The following is a 20,766-nucleotide window of genomic DNA, read 5'->3' as shown; positions in this document are numbered from 1 at the left end:
ATATATATATATATACACACACACACACACACACACACATATACACACACATATATACAGATATGTCACATCTCCTGGATACATTAGTCTGCTAGAGCTGGCAGAACAGCACACCACAAACCAGGCGGCGTCACCAGTTGACAATGACTCCCTCCCAGTTCTGGAGGCTGAACGTCCAGGATCAGGGGTGGCGGGGGCGGGCGGGCCTCTGTGCCCTCACGTGGTTGCCCCTCCATCTGTGCATTGTCTGTGCGCCCCCTCTTCCTTCAAGGACACCAGTCCTGTTGGATGAGAGCCCATCCCTCGGGCCTCGTTTGACCTTAGTCATGTCTTTAATGACCCCGTCTCCAAGGAGAGTCACGTCCCCACGCATCAGGGTCAGGAGCTCAACACCAAGACGCTAGGCTGCCGTGGAGGGCACGCACCCAGCACATGAGCAGACGTGGTTCTCATCCCCTCCTCTTTGCTTCCATCGCTAGCGAAATCTGACCCCTCGCTCACCTTCGAACAGCCCACTGCGCGTCCACCTCTCTAGCTCAAACCTCCCTCGCATCCTGTCCTATCCTGGGAATGAGAAGAAAGAGCATCCTATGCCTGGCCTGTTACCTCTGACCCCAACTGAGCCAGAAATCCAATCAAGGGTTATCCATTTCCTCCACATTCGGGTGAAATTGTAATAAAATGGGTTCAGACTGTGTCAAAGTACTTGTTTCACATTTATTCTAAGTTACTCAACAAAGTCCCCACTTTTTTTCTTTTGGAACGCCGTACCAAAGCCAAGGTCTGTGTGATTGATGGATCGATGGGTGATTGATGGGTTGATAATCAGAGTGATCTGAAAGTCGCTTGCTGCTGTCAGGATAACCTGTAGCAGTTGGGGGCGGGAGGGGTCTGGACATCTCGAAGCCGCCGTAAGTCCCTGGCGTGGGATCAGTCTCAGCAGGTTCATCTTGATCCAGATCTGGGCAAGTCCCTGACAAGGCAGAGCTGGGCTGCCTCGAGAATGGCTGGCCCCAGGCTCTCTGTAGGCCCTCCCCACAAGGAGCACCTCGTGGCCAGCCCCCCAGGGCCTATGTCCCCCCCTCCAGGCCGTAGCATCTGACTAGTGATCCCTGTAGCCTCAGCCCAGTGCTTCATTGGGCCCAGCAGGGCACTGAGCAGAAGCACCTGGTGTCTAGAAGCTGCGGATGGCTGCTGAGCCTCCCAGAGAAGCAGCAGTCAGGGACCATAGCAGAGCCCGGAGGGGGGCCCAGCACTGTCCCAGTGCCCTCCGCGGCCTCAGCAAGGCGCCCACCGCCAGGCCTGTGTGAGTGGCTTGATGGTGAAATACCAGCACACTGGCACCTGGCCATCCCCCAGGGCACAGGGCCAGGACTGCCCGGCCTGCGGGGGCTCCTCCACCAGGCACAGCGCCAGGGGCTCTGCTGTGAGGGCATCATCTGCTTTACCCTCCCAGACATGCCTGGGTCAGACGTTAGCAACCCCTGTTACAAGGGAGGCAACTCGGCTTCTCATGGTTCAGTGGCTTATCCAATGTCCGCCAGTCAGAGGAAGAACGAGGCTGGAACCCCAGGAGCTCCCCATCTCCACTGCTGCTCAGGCCGGGAGTCAGCCCCGCACAACTGCCCTTCCCGACACTCAGCGGACTCTCGCAAAGCTTCAATTCAAGCTTCAGCTCCTCTGCAGTTTCTTTGATTGACTGAGAGGTGTTGCGGCTTATCTCCTGCGGGATCTCTCCGGCCCTGAGGAACCAAGGAGCTGTGCCGTGGCCAGAATCTGCTCTACATCGGCCACTCCAGGGAACCGGAAGGCCTGGAGGCCGCGGTCCAGGGGTCTCATTGCGACACTCGCCAGCATCCGGCACAGGACAGACAGCAGACACTTGACAGAGGGAGGCGCCGAGGAGAAAGGGAAGGAGGGATGGGGAGAAAGCAGACCTCTTAGATGATTTAACCACAGCCTTCTATCCAAAAAAGAATATCTCTAGCCTGCTAACTGAAAATAAAAGAACACTTTAACGTGGCCTGAATCTTCCTCTTTAACTGTGGGACAATGAATGAGACAGGTGTGATGCGGTGACCCACAGGGGGAAAGCATCATGTGCCCACAAACAGGGGTCAGAATCAGAGAGAAAGGCTTTGATTTCTCTTAGGAGCCCGTTACCGAAATTTTCAATCAGGGTTTATTAAGAATGATAGCCTGAGACTTCTGTGCTACATTTTTCTTACCTTGAGCTAAGATGATAAAAATATTTAGGTAAAGAAAAATTGATCCATTTTCTGACCGAATAAAATATGGAATAGTCTTCCCCCGACACTCAAAGAATTCTTGCAGAAAGCACGCACACATACACGGATGTCTGAATCAATGAGCGAACGAATCTTTCTTAACCATGGGCGTAGATCAAATAACAAAAGCTAAGAGGGTCGAACTGAAAATAGGAGTGAAAACAAGATAACGCTGAGCTCCCCCCAATGCTTACTGAAGAGTAAGACAGGGCTGAAGAGTTCATTAAGAAGGGATTCACAGGAAAGTCAAGGAAAACGGAGCCACTTAAGATTCATCGCAAGACTCCAATAAACTTTTAGTAGCAACAATCAATAGCCTAAGAGCTAACAACTGAAACATTGTCCAATTTAAGAAAAGCCGTGCATCTTCTATAAGAAGCTCAATCTGGTTTCAAAGTGAGTTGAGAAAAATCAAAGCCACATGAAATCGTCAAGTAGGAAAATTTAGAAGAGCAAAACACAAAAAGAAAACATTTCTGAATTGGTTTGAATAAAAAGAAGTATCTGATTAATAGCAGACTGCTCCTTGGCAAAATTGAAGAAGAAAGCATTGGAACAATAACTTCAAAGCATTAAGGGGCAAAAGATTGACAATGAATTCTATGTTGATCCGTGGCCATTCACACTCATATGTAATAAAGCTATTTGCAGTTTAAAAATCCTAAGCCAGGGAGGTCCTGTCGTGGCGCAGTGGTTAACGAATCCGACTAGGAACCATGAGGTTGCGGGTTCGATCCCTGGCCTTGCTCAGTGGGTTAAGGATCCGGCGTTGCCGTGAGCTGTGGTGTAGGTTGCAGACGCGGCTCGGATCCCGCGTTGCTGTGGCTCTGGCGTAGGCCGGTGGCTACAGCTCAGATTCAACCCCTAGCCTGGGGACCTCCATATGCCGCGGGAGCGGCCCAAGAAATGGCAAAAAGACAAAAATAAAATAAAATAAAATAAAATCCTAAGCCAGATGACCAACATCCTATCATTAAAAAAAGGACTAACCATGACGAAAAGAGGAAAAATGCACCTGGAGGCATGCACTTTCTGGGGTCACAGAAACGATGCTCAAAAACCTAGACACCATATACATGACCCTGTCATTAATCATGCATCTCCATCTGATGCTGGTGGCTAAAGGGCTGAGGTTAAAATTCTAGACAACAGACAGAGAAAGAGGCGGTTTGGGAGGGTAGGCAAAGCACCCCCTGCTCCTCTTCCTCCTCTAGAAGACAGACTCCTACGCGGTTTCAGACATGGTCACAAACGGAGTGAACCGTGACTAATATTAACATCAAGGGTAACATTAGAGAGAAAAGAATGGAGCAGTTGCTTTAACCTGGTAGAAAGCAATGTTAGCAAAAGCAAGGAAGGAAGAGCGAAAGAGAGAGAGGAAGGAAGGAAAAGAAACCGAGAAAGAAAAGGGAAGACACTGCTGTTTATCATTTTTGAAAAATCTTCCAAAGGTTCCCTCCCAGTGGCTGGCGAATCCCTCGTTTTGTGAGCCAGTGTTCTGCCCACACAAGAAGGAAATCAGAACTCAAAGTCAAGTTCCAGACTCTCTGCAGCTCACTGCCAGCCTGCGACCCTGGTTCCACCAATCAGGATATTTAGACAAATGCGGATGAGGTTTCCACCAGAAACCAGGATGCACAGGCAAAAAAGAGATGCCCCGTGGATTCCAACATGGTGAGGGGAGGCTAGAGGCCCAGCCACCTGGTTTGGATACCTGGTGTCCACACTGAGACGGGCACAGCTGTCTGCAGGGGCGGGTGCCCTCCTGCTATAGAGATCTCGCTGTGTCCTGTGGGCGCTGCTCCTGACCGCGCCCCCTCAAAGACGGTCCTCTGGCCTCGGGGACACCCTCTGAGGGTCTCCAATATTTAGGATTTGTTTTTGTGACTTTTTTTTCCTAACAATCTAAAATTGATGTATGTATAACCAACAACCCTGAATGACACAAGGCACGGTAAACCAAGCACCATGTCAGGATGGCAGCACGTGACTCAAGCAGGATACTTCAGTGAGAGCGAAGACGAATCCGTGAAAACTTGATAAACAATAAACGTGCCCTAGACCCCAAATTGCTTGTTAAGGGAGTTCCCCTGCGGCTCAGCGGGTTATGATCCCGTCTGGTGTCCATGAGGACGCAGGTTCCATCCCTGGCCTCGCTCCGTGGGTTAAGGATCTGGCGCTACTGTGAGCTGTGGCGCAGGTTGCAGACGCAGCTCAGATCCTGCGTGGCTGTGGCTGTGGTGCGGGCCGGCAGCTGCAGCTCGGATTCGACCCCTAACCCGGGAATTTCCATGTGCTGCAAGTGAGGCCCTAAAAAACCAGCAAAACAAAAAAACGAAAAACAACGTACTTGCTAATTACAAAGGGAATGATAACTTCACAATGGGTTCAGCTAACACATCTTTTTTTTTTTTTTTGTCTTTTTGTTTTTTCTAGGGCCACACCTGTGGCATATGGAGGTTCACCAGACTGGGGGTCTAGTCGGAACTACAGCTGCCGGCCTACCCCACAGCCACAGCAATGCAGGATCCAAGCCGAGTCTTCGACCTACACCACAGCTCTAGGCAATACTGGATCCTTAACCCACTGAGCAAGGCCAGGGATCGAACCCACAACCTCATGGTTCCTAGTCGGATTCGGTAACCACTAACCCATCACAGGAACTCCCAGGTAACACAATCTTAACCAGGGAATCTGGGTTAATACATCTAATAATAAGATACACTGACATCCTCTGCCTACAGATATGATACTCTGGGAAGAAAACATTTTTTTAGCATTTATGCCAAACAGAGAAGAACTTGAATTCAGTCACGAAAAAGCAACAGACCCAAAGTGACAGAGGTTTTACAAAATAACAGAGCTGAATTCTTAAAGTCAAAATCATAGAAGGCCAAGGATTCCTGAGAAAGACGGGAATTAAGTGTAATGTGGGATTCGGAACTGGATCCTGGAATATAAAAAAGTAGCTATAACAACTAATACTGGAAAAATTGGAGTTCTCATCATGGCGCAGAGGAAACAAATCTAAATAGGAACCATGAGGTTTTGGGTTCAATCCCTGGCCTCCCTCAGTGGGTTAAGGATCCGGTGTTGCCGTGAGCTGTGGTGTAGGTCACAGACATAGCTCGGATCCCGTGTTGCTGTGGCTGTGGGGTAGGCCGGCAGCTGCAGCTCCAACTCAACCCCTAGCTTGGGAATCTCCATATGCCGCGGATGCAGCCCTAAAAAGAAAGATAATAATACTAATACCGGAAAAAATTAGTGAAATTTATATGTGAACTATGGATTATTGAGTATTACTGCTACATTTCCTGATGTTGATTGCTGCTCCATGGTATGTAACGTCTTCATGTAGCCGAAAACACATGCAATGCTGAGAATCAACCCTGAGAATCTTTCACCTCATGGAAATACTGGAGATGAGAAACAATTTTATATGCCAACCCTGAAAATTCTGGTTGTCCCATCGTTTCTGTAAACTCTACCTGCAAAGGGCCCTGTTCTTACTTTAGCACATTACTTAGCTAAGAAGAGCCAGTTGATCATTCAACAGCCTGCCTCAAAATGTAATTATTCAAACCCAAAATTTTACTTGGTACACTTGTTCCCAACCCACCCTGCACTGCGGTTTTAGCCATTGTTCCATCCCCAAGAACATGGGCCGCCATCATTCCAGCCTCCTGAAAAATCTCTTCCCGTTTTCCCAGCCTTGGCCGACTACCAGTCCCAGTGCAATGACAGGTATTTTAGCTGTTTGCTGCAGCGCTACCTACTTCGAAGCAGAATGTTCATATTAGTTCCCTGTCATCAGGATAAAGATGTTTTACAAGCTGTCCTAGCAGGCGATGCCTTCAAACACGCACATGTCGCACGGCCCCGGGTCACTGGTCAGCTGGATGGCTTTAGCCATCTTAGCTGCATGCCCCGGTCCGCTGTCATCGTCTTTGCCGATGGAGTCTGGGCGCTCTCACAGGTCTGGGGTCCGTAGCGGTGGTCGGTCGATGATGGCTAATGTGACTGGGCTCTCATCCACGGTCCTCTCATCCCTCCATCACAATAAAGGCGTGCAAATTGCCATGGTAGATTCAGAGATCCAAACGAGAGCAAGCATAAGCGTGCAAGGGGGCACGCGGAAATGCACAGGTACCTCGACGTCCCTTACCTGCATCTAATTGGTCAAAATAAGTCACGTGTCTGAGTCCAAAGCAAAATCCAGGGATTGCAAAGTTTTGGGGCCAGCAAGTGGATACGGGGAGACTTTTAATTGGGACTTTTTGCAATCTACCACATAGAGTCACCTGATTTGCAAAGAAGAGACCACTGCAAATCACTGTGGAACATATAATTATTTCCACAGGTAGTACTTGGTGAATCCAATATTTGTGTAGGGAGAAGAAATATGTGAATGTTGGCTACTCCCTAACACCAGAGAGAAAAATTAACTTGGATTGGACAGATTTAAATACGCAATAGAAAACAATGAGGCTTCCAACCAGCCATGATGGAAAAAATAGCAATCATTATAAAAGGAAACTGTGAGGCTTCCAGACACGTCCCATCTGACTTGTTCCCAACCTTGGTATTAGAGTTGCCATTAGAACATACAGATCAGTTCATCAAAATCTCCTTCTCAGAAGTAGGAAATGTCCCTACAGTCTTCAAAATAAATTTCAAAACTTTTTGCATAGCCCTCAAAGTCCCTCAAAACCTCACCTCAAGCTGCAGCCTGAAAATGAGCTCTGCTTCCAGCCCTCTCATGCGGGAGTCACAGCAGAAAACACTGGTTTTTCTCCGAGCCTGCTTCATGCTCTCCCACTCGTGTTTCTGGCTTCCCCTGCCCTCTTTCCCCTTAAACCGGTGAAATATTAATAAGGATCTTCAACCCATGTTAGGCTCTGGAAACGTTCCAGGGTTCCCCCATCACAGGCAGAAAGAGTTCCCTCTATGCCCTCCGAGATTTTATTTCCAGTCACTTTGTTCCTGCCTGCGCTCCTGGGGCACACAGGCTGCTTCTACAGCATCCTAGCCCTCAGCAGGGTCCCTGCCTCCTGCCGGGCAGCCAGTAAGTGTTCGTGCCCAGAGGAAATGGATGGAAGAGAGTGAAGGAAAGAGAGGAAAGATAAAGGAATTTGGAACCTCACACAGGCTTGCGGGCAAAACTATACATATAATAAATCAATTTTCACTGCAAAATAAAGGCGCTGTTACCCTGGACAACTGCAGGACTGAATGCTGGTATCATGATATAATGTGAACCCGTTTCTTGTTTGGAAACTGCAATCATCGCTGCTGTTGTGGCCGTTCATTCACAATGTGTGGTGTCAGTTCACTCACCTCTTGAAAAAATAAAATCGAGAGTGTCCGTGTGAGTTGTGAGCAAATGGACCATCGAGGTACAACTTGCTTGGCTTTGGGAGACACAGGAGGTCATTAAAATTTCCCATTACAGTGTGAAATAAATATGGATGTTTGTCTCACGTGATGACCACAGAATCCCCTCCTTTTCACTTTGCGGCTGGCTGGGGACGGAGGGGCAGGTGGGGGGCGGGGAGAAAAGGATGTTACCTTCTGAACAGAGCAAATAACTTACGTTCCAACAAGTGTTTAAACTAGGGTTCCTATTGAGTCTCTTATTTTCATTCTCAGGGGGACAGAGTCTTGTGAGAGAGGTGGAGAGGGTTCTCCAGAGGCCTCGCTGGACACGACGGCTGAGCCTGGCTGCGTCTGGCTTGGCGGCCCAGAGGAAGTGCTCTGAACCAGCAGGAGAGGTTTACTCAAGACACTCCCATGGGCGTCGGATTCCATCACCAGCTAGTTATACCCCGGCTGGATACACTAACCTGCAGCAGCCGACATTACTAACTCAGGTTATGTCTATTGCTTAGAGAATGAACTGAAATGTATTTCCTGGAATATTGCTATGTTAGTCTTTTTTTTCCTTTTTAGGGCCGAATCCACAGGGATAGGGAAATTCCTAGGCTAGGGGATCAAACTGGAGCCACAGCTGCTGGCCTACACCACAGCCACAGCAACTCAGGATCCCAGCTGTCTTCGACCTACACCACAGCTCATGGCGACACGGGATCTTTAACCCACTGAGCGAGGCCAGAGATCAAACTTGCTTCCCCATGGATACTAGTTGGGTTCATTTCCACTGTGCCGCAATAGGAACTACAGAATGTTGCTGGTCTTAAAGTGATTTCCCAGGCAGCCCATGACAAAGCTTATTTATTTTTTAAAAAGTCTATTGGAGTTCCCACTGTGGCACTATGGGTTAAGGATGTGACATTGCCACAGTAAGAGTGGGGGTGCGAAGGCGGGGGGAGAAGTTGGAGTTTCTGATATGATGCAGCAGGATTAGCAGTGTCTCTGCAGCACCAGGACACAGGTTCAATTCCAGCCTTGTGAAGCAGTTTAAAGTATCCAGCATTGCCACAGCTGTGGCATAGTTTGCAGCTGCAGCTCAGACCTGATTCCTGGCCCAGGAATATGCCACAGGGTGGCCAAAAACAGAAATAAATAACATAAAATAAAGGAATCTGCATAGTACTGATATTTGCCTCTCTAATAAGATATTTGAAAAACTAGTTCATGTTTTCTCCTATATATGATTTAAATGGAATGAAATCTCGAAGTTTCATATTCCGCGATAATTTCTACAGGAATTAGATGGAGGCTCACCTTCCCAAACTCTTTCGTTATGATTCAAAAACATACCTTTCTCCTGGTCAGAGATTCAGATTCATTTTCCCTCTAATGACCACTTGGACTGGTCTTTCGGTCAGAAGCGAGCCCTGAGTGAGTGTGGACACGAGCAGGCTCTGCCGCCTCGGTTGTGCCGAGCGATCTCACGCTGCACCAGCTCCTCCTTCACCTTCGAGTGCCCTTGGAACGTGCGAGGGAGCTTCGGGGCGCCCACCAAGCAGAGCTTTGGCCAAGCTGCTCGAAGCGCCAATAGCAGAGGCCACGTTCCCAAAACCCGCAGGGGGGTCCTGTTCCTGAAACATGAGCAACCGTGGCCCAGAAACATTTCATTGTATTGGGAGGATTTTCCTCTCTTCTAAAACGATGCATGAAGTTTTAGGACTGCTCTTTCAGAGGATAGCAGGCCTCCACTCCTCAGGAATCTGAGATCAACCCTGGTCTTTGACAGGAAGTGAGATACAAAGGGGTAGAACCACCTAATGATGCTACGGTTTCTGTGTACGCACAGCCTGAAAGGCCAGAGTTGAATCCCGGCCAGGGGTGGCGGGGTGGAGACGCTGAAGTCAGCACAGTGGGGTGGACGGAAACCCCACTGGAGGCTCAGACCCACCAGCACGTGGCCACTGAAAAGCAGGCAACATCATCCAAGGCAGGTCCCACATTTTAAGGGACAATTAACAAAAACTGTTCCAAGTTTACCTCCTGCTGGTTTGATAAATTTTACAAGAGGTGCGCACCTACCTGGGGCTCTTAGATGTAGAGGAATTAAAGGTTGCTCTGAGTGTTAAAAACCCCAAGGCAAACACCAATAGACTGCATATCTCCTGTTACTCAGACATGGAGTGCGTGAGAGGAGGTGAAGGGATATTTCAACTGACTCTATCCAACCATCTGCACATTATTATAGAAAGGGAAATTCTAAAGTACCGGTAATTTTTGAAACCCTGTAAAGGGTAATTTTTTTCTTTTTTAGGGCCACATCTGCTGCATACGGAAGTTCCCAGGCTAAGGGTAGAACTGGAGATGCAGCTGCCAGCCTACACCACAGCCACAGTAATGCCAGATCTGAGCCACTTCTGCGACCTACACCACAGCTCACGGCCACGCCAGATCCTTAACCCCCTGCGCAAGGATCAAGCCAGGGATCAAGCCCACAACCTCATGGATACTAGTTGGGTTCATAACCCACTGAGCCACAATGGCAACTCCTATAAAGGGTAATTTTCAAATACCCAAGAAGATGGGTAAGGCCATGGATTTAAATCGTCACTTCTCCCGATTCGCTGCTGAAACATCAAGGCTCCCATAACAAGGAAAATATTATACAAGCTGTAAAATACAAAGGAGTCTCAGCTACATGCTGGGAATTTGGAAAAGCTTTAAGAGAAGACTGAACTGACGGCAGCTACTAAGAGGCACTTTCTGCAGAGAGAGGGGTTCCTCCCACCCCCTAGGTTGCCCTGTCCCATAAGCAGCTTTGGGGCCCGAGGGTCTGAGGGTCAGGGAGGCCCCTGTGAGCAGAAGTCCCGAAGGAGTCTGACCCAGGGTGGGGAAGGTCAACCCACTCTGTCCTCAAAGCAGCAATGTCACTTGCCAATGACACCATCGACAATGTAACGGACTAGAAAAGCCCTCGTGGCCTAAAAGAGGTTATGCACTGGGGCAGGAAATACAACAACCTCCACGTTACGCCTGCCACGAGCATGAAACCAGAGGAAAGCAGCAGAGCATTCTGGGAGATAGCAGGACCACGGTATCTTTAAAGGTTCCAGAGGAAGTTAATAATAGAACGAAACGCCATCACAGAAAACCGAGTGAATTCAGAAGTCAGTTTGTTTTAAATCTTGGATGTAGAAAAGGGACAGAAACTAGCTCTCATTTTATGCGCCAATGATTGCGGACAGGTGGGGGCTGTCCGTGTTGACAAAGTTTGCGAGCTTCTGCCTGGGCACAGCAGGAAAGGATAGACTGATTTCTAGAAGGGCTGTCTTCTGTGGTAGGACTTCTGAATTTCAATTAAAAATATCCTCAACACCACCATCAAGGAGCTCATGAGTATGAAGCAAAATACAGCACGTGTCTTCTTGCGACGGAACATTTTCCTGCAAAGAAACTAGCATCGCATCCCCTTAGATGTCTGTGGAGCCATCTTCGTACAATTCTGAGGGAAAATTCTTATGACTCTTGAATTAGGTACTCAGCCCACCTTCATAGATGTGCAGCAGTGCAAATAAATGTAAAATTGGGGTTAGCAGATGTAAGCTATCACACACGGAACGGTAAGGTCTCCCCGTATGACACAGAGAACCGTGATAGACTACAATGGAAAATAAAACAAATGCGTAGAAAAGAGCACCGAAAATGCATCATCTGTATGCCTCCTTTGACAGTTTAATTTTCTAAAACTGAGCTAGAATCAAGAAATCAAGAGAGAAGACGTGGCACAAAGGAAAGGCTGCTGACGATAGGAAACAGCAAACTGTTCAGCAGAAGCGACTGCTTTCTACGCATTTGTGACATTTAATGCAAATATTAGGAACTCCTTCTTGTATTAGGTCTAAAATCTGTACCAAAATAGTGCATTATTTCATCACAAATGCAGAGGCGGCAGTGTGGACGAAGCAGGAAGGTGCGTTAATGGGTACCATTGCCCAGCTGTGTCTTGGCTAAGCGTTGCAGCGGGGGAGGGGGCTGCACGCAGGGGACCTGCAGGCTCAGGCTGAGTCCTGAGGACACTGACGTCTCTTTGGGGTCCTCCCATGGAAAATAAGGAGCTGAGAACTCCAGGGTGAGGGGGCCGGGTGGAGGCGAGGCCGAGGAGGAGAAAGTGCTCAGGCTGGGGCCCTGGGGGCTGGTCTTGACCGAGAACTGTCTCGACAGGTAACCTCTGGGGGGTGGGCTGTGTGGGATCTTTTTAATCAAACCTTCTCATGCACTGCACACAGGAGGTGTGCCCAACGTTGTAAACACCATCCAGGAAGAAAACAGATAATAGGAAGAGGCTCCTGCAGCTTGGCAAGGCTCCAGGAAACAACCCCCCCCCAAAAAAAATCCCGCACAAATGTGTGGACGCTGGTTTTATCAACGTAGACACCTGCTGAGATTCGGCTTATTTATGCACAAAACAGTAACATCATCTGGTTCAAAGGACCCACGGAAAGTCTACTGACAGGGCAGAGTCCAACCTTGGCCTGATGCGATTAACACGTATTGATCGGTGTTGCAATTGAATGGACGTGTCCCCCACTTTAGGTGTGCTCATCTACAAGGAATTGCTTGGCTTTTGAAAGACGCCCTCAAGATTTTGAAAGATACGGACAGAAACTGACGGGATCATTTTCGAAAGTTTCTTTTTATATGTTTACTGAGGCTTCTCAGGATGAGTCCTGAAAAGGGTTTAATTTAAAATGTACAGAAAAAAATAATTAAAAAGATAAAATGCACAGGAGAATCTACTCAACAGTTTCTCATAACTTATACAGGAAAAAAAGAATGGATATATTTACATGTATGACGATTCATTTTGCTGTACACCTGAACCTAATACAACATTATAAATCAACTATACGCCAATAATATTAAATTTTAAAAAATGGTTTATAAATAAATAAATTAGTGATCAGAAGTAGAAGAGTTTGATTTCTTTGGCTACAAAGAATGTGCTCACCTATGGAAAGTAAAATGCTTTTTTTTTTTTTTTAATGTATTCTCCCAAATTCTTCCCAACCATTTGTGAAAATTAACATAGGGATAAATTTGGAAGCTGGGTCTAATGATGCAAGTAAAGTTAATACATAATTACGTTTGTTAACTAACTATAAGTAAATGGAAATACTTAATTTCAATTTCATAGAGGATTTTCTTTCACTCAACATTAGTGACATTGAGTCATATTTAAAGACAGTGAATTGGAAACACACTAGCTATAAATATTGGGTGACATGCTTAAGCCATGTCCTAGAGTTCAGCAAAGTCCTTAGCTGCAGACCCCTGGCAGCTGGAAATCTGCCTGGATAACTTCTAGAGGCAAGCAGAAATTACTCAATATCTGGAGACTAACAACGGGGGCTTTGGGAAAAGAAGATTTTCTGTCTCTGGCTCCCCTGGGGCCCTCCCAAGCCCTGGAAGTCTGGTCAGGCAGAAAAATGCAGAAACAGTGTGCATCAGGATGTTACATCTTAAATAAACGAAACAGAGAAGCTTCACGGAGCTACAAGTTGGGAGAAAGTTATCCCCAATCATAAATCTTTTGAAAAGCTGAACAGAGAGGAGTTCCTAGTGTGGCATAGTGGGTTCAGGATCGGGGGTTGCCACAGTTGTGGCATAGTTGGTGGCTGCAGCTCACATTCAATGCCTGGCCTGGGAACTTCCATATGCCACAAGGGCAGCCAGGAAAAAAAAAAAAAAGTCTTAGCAGGGGAAGCAAAATTGCCCTAGAAACAGAATTGGTAGAATCTCCTTTTCGATTTTCATAGCTATCAAGTGAATTTGCCCGATCTGAACAAATGTGGCCAGTTCTGTATACACATGTGTGTGCACACACACAGATGCTCACGGGGAAATGACATGCCACTAGAGGGTTGCATGGAAAGAGAGATTGGAAAGCCGACCATCAGAGGCAGGTGGTGTGGGAGAAGCCATCCCAAAGAGGGATGGTGAACGTGTGCGTCCTACACGCGACAACGACAAACCCAGTGTTTGACCCTGCGCTCGCTCCCCTCCAGAATATAGGAGAAAGTGCCAACCATTGACAGGAAAAGCAGCGTGGGGCTGGACCGAGCCAGGTTCTTAGAGTGCTGTACATTCCCCGCCCCTCTCGAAACAAAGACGGGTCCTGGGTACAGTCAGAGAGCAGAACAGCTGGCTGAGTGGGCACCGGGTCTGCCCTTGCACACCCCCCGCCCCGCCTCCACTGGGGTTTCTTGGTTGCAGAAGCTCCTTCCAGGTGCTGCCCTGGAGAGAGAAGGCAGCGTGTGTCGCTTGGCGAGTGTGGGAGACCCACCTCTTCTGCACTCTCACCTGGGCAGGTGTAAAGACAGAGGCTGCGGGGAGCAGCGCCCGGTGGCCCAGGGAAAGCTCGAGAGACACCACTACTGCATAGAGGACTCCGTGGAAATGCTGGCAACTGAGAGAAGAAATCGCTCACTCTCGTGACATCTTTAAGAGATGAACAGTAGAGGAAGCTTCAGAAGCCTCAATGTTCAGCTCCCCTTAAACCTCCCTGCCCCAACAAGAGGCCACCGAGCCCTGTGAAAACTCGACAGTGAGGGCATCTCGGGTGGCGCAGGTTCGACATCAAGGGCAGCTCCGTGATTTTCAGATCAGATGGACAAAGGCAACCTGGAGTGGAACTGAATTGAACTGTAAGGAAACTTCTATTTCTGGTACACTGAGAGCTACTGCCCTGCATTGGAGATTTGTTATTTTGAGACACGAGAAAACTCTTACAGATGCTGTAGAGGCTCCCTGTCCAGTCACAGTCCCCCACCTGGAAGGCAGACCCTGTGCTGGCCCCTCTCCCTCCCACCCACCCCCAGTCACCCCCAGGTCTCACCCATCTAACTCCGGACTCTGGCAAAGGAACCCTTTCTTTCATCCATCCTCGGAGGCACCTGAGGATGTTTTAACTGACAGACATGCTGCTAAATTGAACCCAAGACAAGGACAATCAGGGCTTAGCAAACCCGCCAAGTGTCCCCCGTTTTGCCGCTTCCGAGTAAGGCATGTGCTCAGATGAACAAAAACGTATTTTCAGCAAATGGAAGCCCGCAGACTCTGAGTAACCGGCGTGCATTTTCAGCAGTCAGCAATTCTGCTGGGATGAATTGGCTGTGTTTCAAGTTACACATTTTTGTAAAAAAAAAAAAGTCCCTAAGTACATTCATGAAATAATTCATACTCTTTCCCACCCACTTTTCACTGCCTCCGCAGCACAATTTCCTGGTTTCACAAAATGCCCCTTGCTGGGGAAGTGGGAGTAATAAAAATAAATAAAAATAAATTAAAAACAAAAAAGGCAGCCCTCGCACTCCATCCCTGCCTACAGCTCCTGTGCTAGAAGTGGACCTTGGGACCTTCTGATACGGCCAAGGCCAAGTGCGGGGAGTCACACCTTATGCCTGCAAACGGGCCTGGTGAGTTTCGATTTAGCAGGAGGGTTTAGTCTGAGGGAGGCCGCATACACAGGGTAGACTGTCACTTCCATGACCTAGGAAAGGCTGGTGGACCAGCTGTCCTTCCTGAGTCAGCTTCTCTGCAGTGAACGCTTGGTGATCAGGATAGACCAAGGGGTCAGTGGCTTTATCAAAATTAAGTCGTCAGGAATGTCTGTTGTGGCTCAGCGGTAACGAACCTAACTAGTGTCCATGAGGACGCAGGTTCCATCCCTGGCCTCGCTCAGTGGGTTAAGGATCCAGCGTTGCCGTGGCTATGGCGTAGGCGGGCAGCTGCAGTTCCAATTCCACCTCTAGCCTGGGAACTTTCATGTGTCGCAGGTGTGACCATAAAAAGTCCAAAAAAAAAGGGGGGGGGCACAAAAAAATCATCAATATTGGCTCATCCACAGAAACATGCAGCACATGGATGCACATGTTGAAAATAAAAGGAGAACTCTGCGGGAGGAAGGGAGAATGTGGGAAGCCTCTCCTCTGCCTGCGTAATTTTTCTGTAATCCTCTAAATGCTCTAAAAACTGCCTGTTAATTAAAAAACAAAAACCCCGAAAAGTAAACCGTCCATTCTGAGTAAATGTTGCAGAAAGTTAATCTCACCTACCTACTTCTTCAAACTGCTGAACTTCCCTTTGACTCCCTTGAAACCCAGTCATTTCACACGAGCCCTTCCAACCCCGGGAACCCGTGCTTCGCAGTTGACACCCAGCCCCCTCGTCACTGTACCGTATAAAGTGGAGCCCTAGGAGATGGAATATCAAATATAACATTAGAAATTAGAAGACGCAAAGAAGACAGCAGCAACATAGGATGCAGAAAGGCACATCCACTGAGTGTCTTTTCGCCTATCCAACTGGAGTCACTAGGAAGAATTTTAAATACATAGGTCGTACTTAAAAAAAAAAAAAAAAAAAAAAAAAAAAAGCCGTAACACAGCAGAAGTAGGATGGAAACTTCTAGAAAATTCCACATTTTACACTTGGTTGTAAAGTCTCCCCGGAACCTGATCTTTTATCCGAGATGGAATTTCTCTGTCCCGAGTGTCACTCTGTAGCTGGAGCTCTGAGAAGGTGACATCTCCAACGTGTCCCTCCCATGGGGAACCGACCCATGCTAACCCCTCAGAGGAGTCCTGCACAGCCCCACTCCGCCCCCCAAATGGAAAGGATTCGACTTGGGCTGGGAAAATGTCTCAGGATCTTTAGTAAACAGCAAAATGCTCGTTCCTTTTTTATCTACAATTACTTGAGCCTGATTTAGTTCTGTTGTCTCGTGTGTAATTGGACTTGGGCTTTTGGTGCCAGTTCTCACACCCATCAACTCTCAGACTGTGTCATAACTACACTCCGTCCCCACACCGTCTATTGCACAAGATCAAAGGAGGCGGCGACTCACCTGCTCCGGCCGTAAGGAAGGAACTGTCTGGGCATTGCACCGTGTATCAGACCTCAGGGAACACAATCGGAATTTGATATCCACTGAAATGGTCCCTTTCTCTCTAAAAAGACCCTCATTTTAAAATCCAACACAGCCAAATTAAGATAAGTTTGTTTCAAAACAACGTAATTGATCATAATTTGCTCCTTTACGTTGACTGGGCTGGAATTTTTTCCACAAGGAGTCCCAGGCTGAAGTTCTAAAAGGCCTCTCAGGGCCAGGACAGCCCTGCCAAGGAATAGAGTCCCCCTTACGGGTCTGGGTGAATGCCTCCCTTTTATGAGGTCCCCAAAACACCCTGAGATTTTTTTTTGCACCTATTAGAAGGTGGTCTTGCTAACTTATCTGATAAAACTGTGGCAAGTTTAAGAGGTTAGATAGAGAGAAAGGACAAAGGCTTCACCTCTGCCCACAAAGGCAACATCCATCAAACTGCTAAACCAACGGCGAAGAGTCCCCACGTTTAGAAAATACACAGATCAAAAGCCAGTGACATCTCTGGCAAAACCAAGAAACCATCACCATATTCCTCCGCTGACTCAAATGTACATAATCAACCCTCCTACCAACGGTCCTATGAAATCAGTTTCCACTAGACGCTCTACGTATCGTTCCTAGTTGAGCAGTATGACTTAACAGCTATCAGAAGCCCGCTTTTTCAAAAGGTCCTTCTTCTTCAAAATGTGGTAATTTTGCAAAGCATCAGCCTAATTGTCTATTAAAGACTTTCGAAAAATCAGATTAAAGATCTGATCACAATGCTTCTTGACAAAGAAGCTCATCGAAGTGGCTGTGGACATTTTAAAATAACCAAAATTATAACATTTATTCATATGGTATCACCTTCGGAGGCGTATCACTCATTTGACAATACTTTCCGTGTAATTTAACATACCAGCCATTCTTAGTTAAATATTTTTTTCTGAGATGTTGAGGACCTTATGAAATCCCAAAGTTAGCTGATATCAAAAGAACTTTCATCAGAATTTGACAGGAAATGTGTCAAAAATATCAGTTTTAAAACCCTTTGGTCAGATAGAATCACAGTAAATTTGCACTCTTAGCAGAGAGAAACCAAATCTAATCCTGCACCAGTTACTTCTAATAAGGAAATCCACTTACCTGATTAAACTTAATCTAATCTCAGCCTGACCTACGTAAAATTCCTCTTCCACTCAAAACATATATGCCATTTTCCTACAATATAGTGGAATATTTCCTACAGTATTTTTAGTAGCTTCAATTACATGTTTAGATTAAAATCCTCAACTCTCAAAAACCTTAACTTTCTAGCGAAAACCAAGAGGCAAATAATTGTTACCAAAATCTGGAGAGACTATTCTATTTTATTTTGTCTTTTAGAGCCTCACCCGCAGCATATGGAGGTTCCCAAGCTAGGGGTCCATTTGGAGCTATAGCCGCCAGTCTACACCACAGTCATAGCAACACAGGATCTGAGCATTGTCAGCAACCTACACCACAGCTCAGGGAAAGACCGGATCCTTAACCCATTGAGTAAGGCCAGGAATCGAACCCGCGTCCTCATGGCTGCTAGTTGGGTTCGTTTACTGCTGAGCCACGACAGGAACTCCTGGACAAACTATTTTAGATAGACATTTTTAAAACATAATTATTCCTATAGAGTTTACCTAAAAGCTTTTTTCTCATTTGCATTTAATTCACTTGTAAAATTTCACCATGCCACATTATTTTTCTTGTTGACAACTTGGTAACACATATAACATGATTTTATTTAATTTCTATTACACCTAGGTGATGTTATCGAGCCAGCTTTCTCTCACGGCATGTGCAAAAAGAACACTTTCAGAATTTCAAGAGTTCCGTCTTAACCAGTTTTCTCCAGAGTCTAAAGAATATAGTGGCCATGCAGTGTTTTTTTAAAAAAATCTTTATCTCTCTTTTCTAGAAGCATACTAAAGATCTCCCAGTTTTGCAAAATGTACCCTAGAGGGTCTCTCAAGCGGAATAGAGCTTCGATTATCATGGCAGATTTAGCAAACATCGGATAACAAATGCTATGCAAAGCGGGCTCTCAGGATCGCAGGTCCCTGGCAGCAGAAAAGGAGATTCCATCCATTGCAAACCAACACTCCGCCACAGGTGAAACCAACAAACCAGGCACGGATACCTGGTGCCGCACGCGAGCCGGTTCCCAAAGACGTTCAGCTGACCCAAGCAAATACAAAAAATCCCACAAGCGGTCGCTCAGAAATCGCACTTCCATTCCCAGATGGAGGCCCCCAGGCAGCCCGGCTCCCGCAACAGAACGGACCACACGTGGCTCAACCCGAAATGACACACACACAACAAAGAAGCTATAGTCACGCTACAAAGAAAATCCAGGAGGCTCAGTCTAGAACAGGCCTCCCATGCCCAGCGGACAGACCCTCCAGATCAGCCGGCTCGTCAGGGAAGATGGACCCACAGTGGCTCCCTTCCCACAAAAAAGCAGCCCAAACAGAGCAAAGAGACTACCCAGCTTGTGCAAGCTGGAGCCACTTACCCCCTGGTGACCGTGAACGTAGACCCGCAGCTCTGGACGCTTCTCTGCTCCAAACAGCCGCACGCCTTGGTGGCCGGCACCTGTCCGGGACTGTCGCTCCAAGGTCCCTGGAACAAAGTGGGCTCCGGCAGGTGCTGAGGTGTCGGGAAGGGGCTGCCCGCAGCTGGAGCCAGCCCGCCGCGGGCACAGACTCCTCGGCTGGCGTCCGCAGCGTTGTTAGCGCACAGTCCCCGTGCCCGATGCACGGACCACAACAAACCAACTCATCAGAGTTTGGAGCCGAAAAAAGAAGGCATATTGAAAGGCAAGGCAAGGGAGGGGCATGGTGCGTTGTGGCAAATTTCTTGGTGCAGAAAAATCCTTGGTTCTTGTAACTGTCCCCAGAGGTCCCACCTCGATGTTCCTGTAAATTTCCAGCAAGATACATGTTACACTTCAGAGAGGAGCTGAAGCAGAGGTCGGGGTTAGGGCTGCCCCAGGAAGGCCACGAAGGGTCCTGCTCGGTTACAGCAGGGGTGGGTGGAGTCCGCCGTTGTGTAAGGTCACAAAGCCAGGTTGAAGCGCATGTGAAGGAGGAAAGGGCCATTCAACGATGGCAGGAGCAGCTCCGACTACTTCCAGAATGCTAAGGAAAGCTGGCCAGTGTCCAGGGCTGGAGGGAGAGAATTCAAACCACCTCGCCTGTTCCACAACCATCCTGAGCCTTCCAGCAACGGGCTCGCTGCTCGAGGTTGTGACTTTGTTTATTGTCCGCTGTTCTCGGTGACACCCAATGTGGCCAAGCTCCCTTGCCCTCAGGAAAGCCTTCCTCAGACCACAGGCCCAGGAGAGAGAAAACTGACCTGGAGAAGAACCAATCCCACCAGAGGCCAGAGCTCCATGTCCTCATGTCTGTCCAGGTCCAGCCTGGAAGGCCTGGCGGCGGGCACACAGGGCCGCCTCCCTCACCCCTGTCTGCAGACACATCTCTCTGAAAGCGTAGACTTCGCTGGCGAGGGCTGTATGAACCCAGACAGAATTTTTACTTCTTCTTGGAAGGCATTTGTCTCCTGGGATCTCGGAATTGAGCCATCTGCTTGTCCTGAAAGGCCAGTAAAAGAACAATCCCCCTCGTCCGGGCTCAGAAGAGGCGACACCCCAAATCACTCACGAGAAGCGGCCTTGATGCAAACAGCAAGAGGATTTTTATTCCAAGCGCGCTGAGGCCCACAGTCGTAGGCCACGCAGGGGTAGAGGACTGCGGCCCCAAGTGCGGAATCGGGACAGCTTTTATGGGGTTCACAACAAAGCCTGTGCGTAGCCAACCAATCATTTTAAAATAGCGAGAGCCCGCGCTCCGTGGACCAATCATTTCAAAACTTCGAGAGCCCGCGCTCCGTGGACCAATCATTTTAAAATATCGAGAGCCCTTGCTCCGTGGACCAATCATTTTAAAATATCGAGAGCCCGCGCTCCGTGGACCAATCATTTTAAAACAGCTCCGGAGGTCTGCATCTGCGCGGGCTCCTGGGCAGAGTGACAGATTGCAGTTGAGATAGGTCACTAGGGCTGTCAATGTGTAATCAATTCTTCCATGGTGCCAGTCAGTTTTACAGAATCCAGATAAGCGATTAGTCAACTCATTTCCTGTTATCTTACTT

At 47.9% G+C, this 20,766-nt stretch overlaps 1 protein-coding gene across 7 annotated transcripts in view; it reads right to left on the bottom strand.

Moving 5' to 3' along the window:
• Positions 1-20,371, bottom strand: part of LOC146395711 (uncharacterized) — a 182,964-nt gene extending 162,593 nt beyond the window's left edge. For 4 of the 7 annotated variants that reach the window (XR_014831063.1, XM_085001990.1, XM_085001987.1 and 1 more), the window contains exon 1: positions 19,127-20,371. Coding sequence is in view for 4 of the 7 variants with exons in the window: in XM_085001990.1 (XP_084858116.1) it covers positions 19,127-19,712 (586 nt within the window). In the remaining 3 variants the exon portion in view is untranslated. Of the gene's footprint in view, positions 1-697; positions 1,882-19,126 lie in introns of those variants that run through there. The other 3 variants (XM_085001988.1, XR_014831062.1, XR_014831061.1) reach the window with 3 other exon arrangements.
• Positions 20,372-20,766: the final 395 nt, after the last annotated feature.

The sequence above is a fragment of the Sus scrofa genome, chromosome 16 (genome assembly GCF_054392235.1).
Source record: "Sus scrofa isolate SSC_HxYL_T2T_F1_AM1 chromosome 16, Sscrofa_HxYL_maternal_Yorkshire_Landrace_v2.0, whole genome shotgun sequence".
NCBI classification, from domain to species: Eukaryota; Metazoa; Chordata; class Mammalia; order Artiodactyla; family Suidae; genus Sus; species Sus scrofa.
The sequence above is the reverse complement of the archived record's forward strand: the minus strand, read 5'-3'. Positions and strand labels throughout refer to the sequence as shown.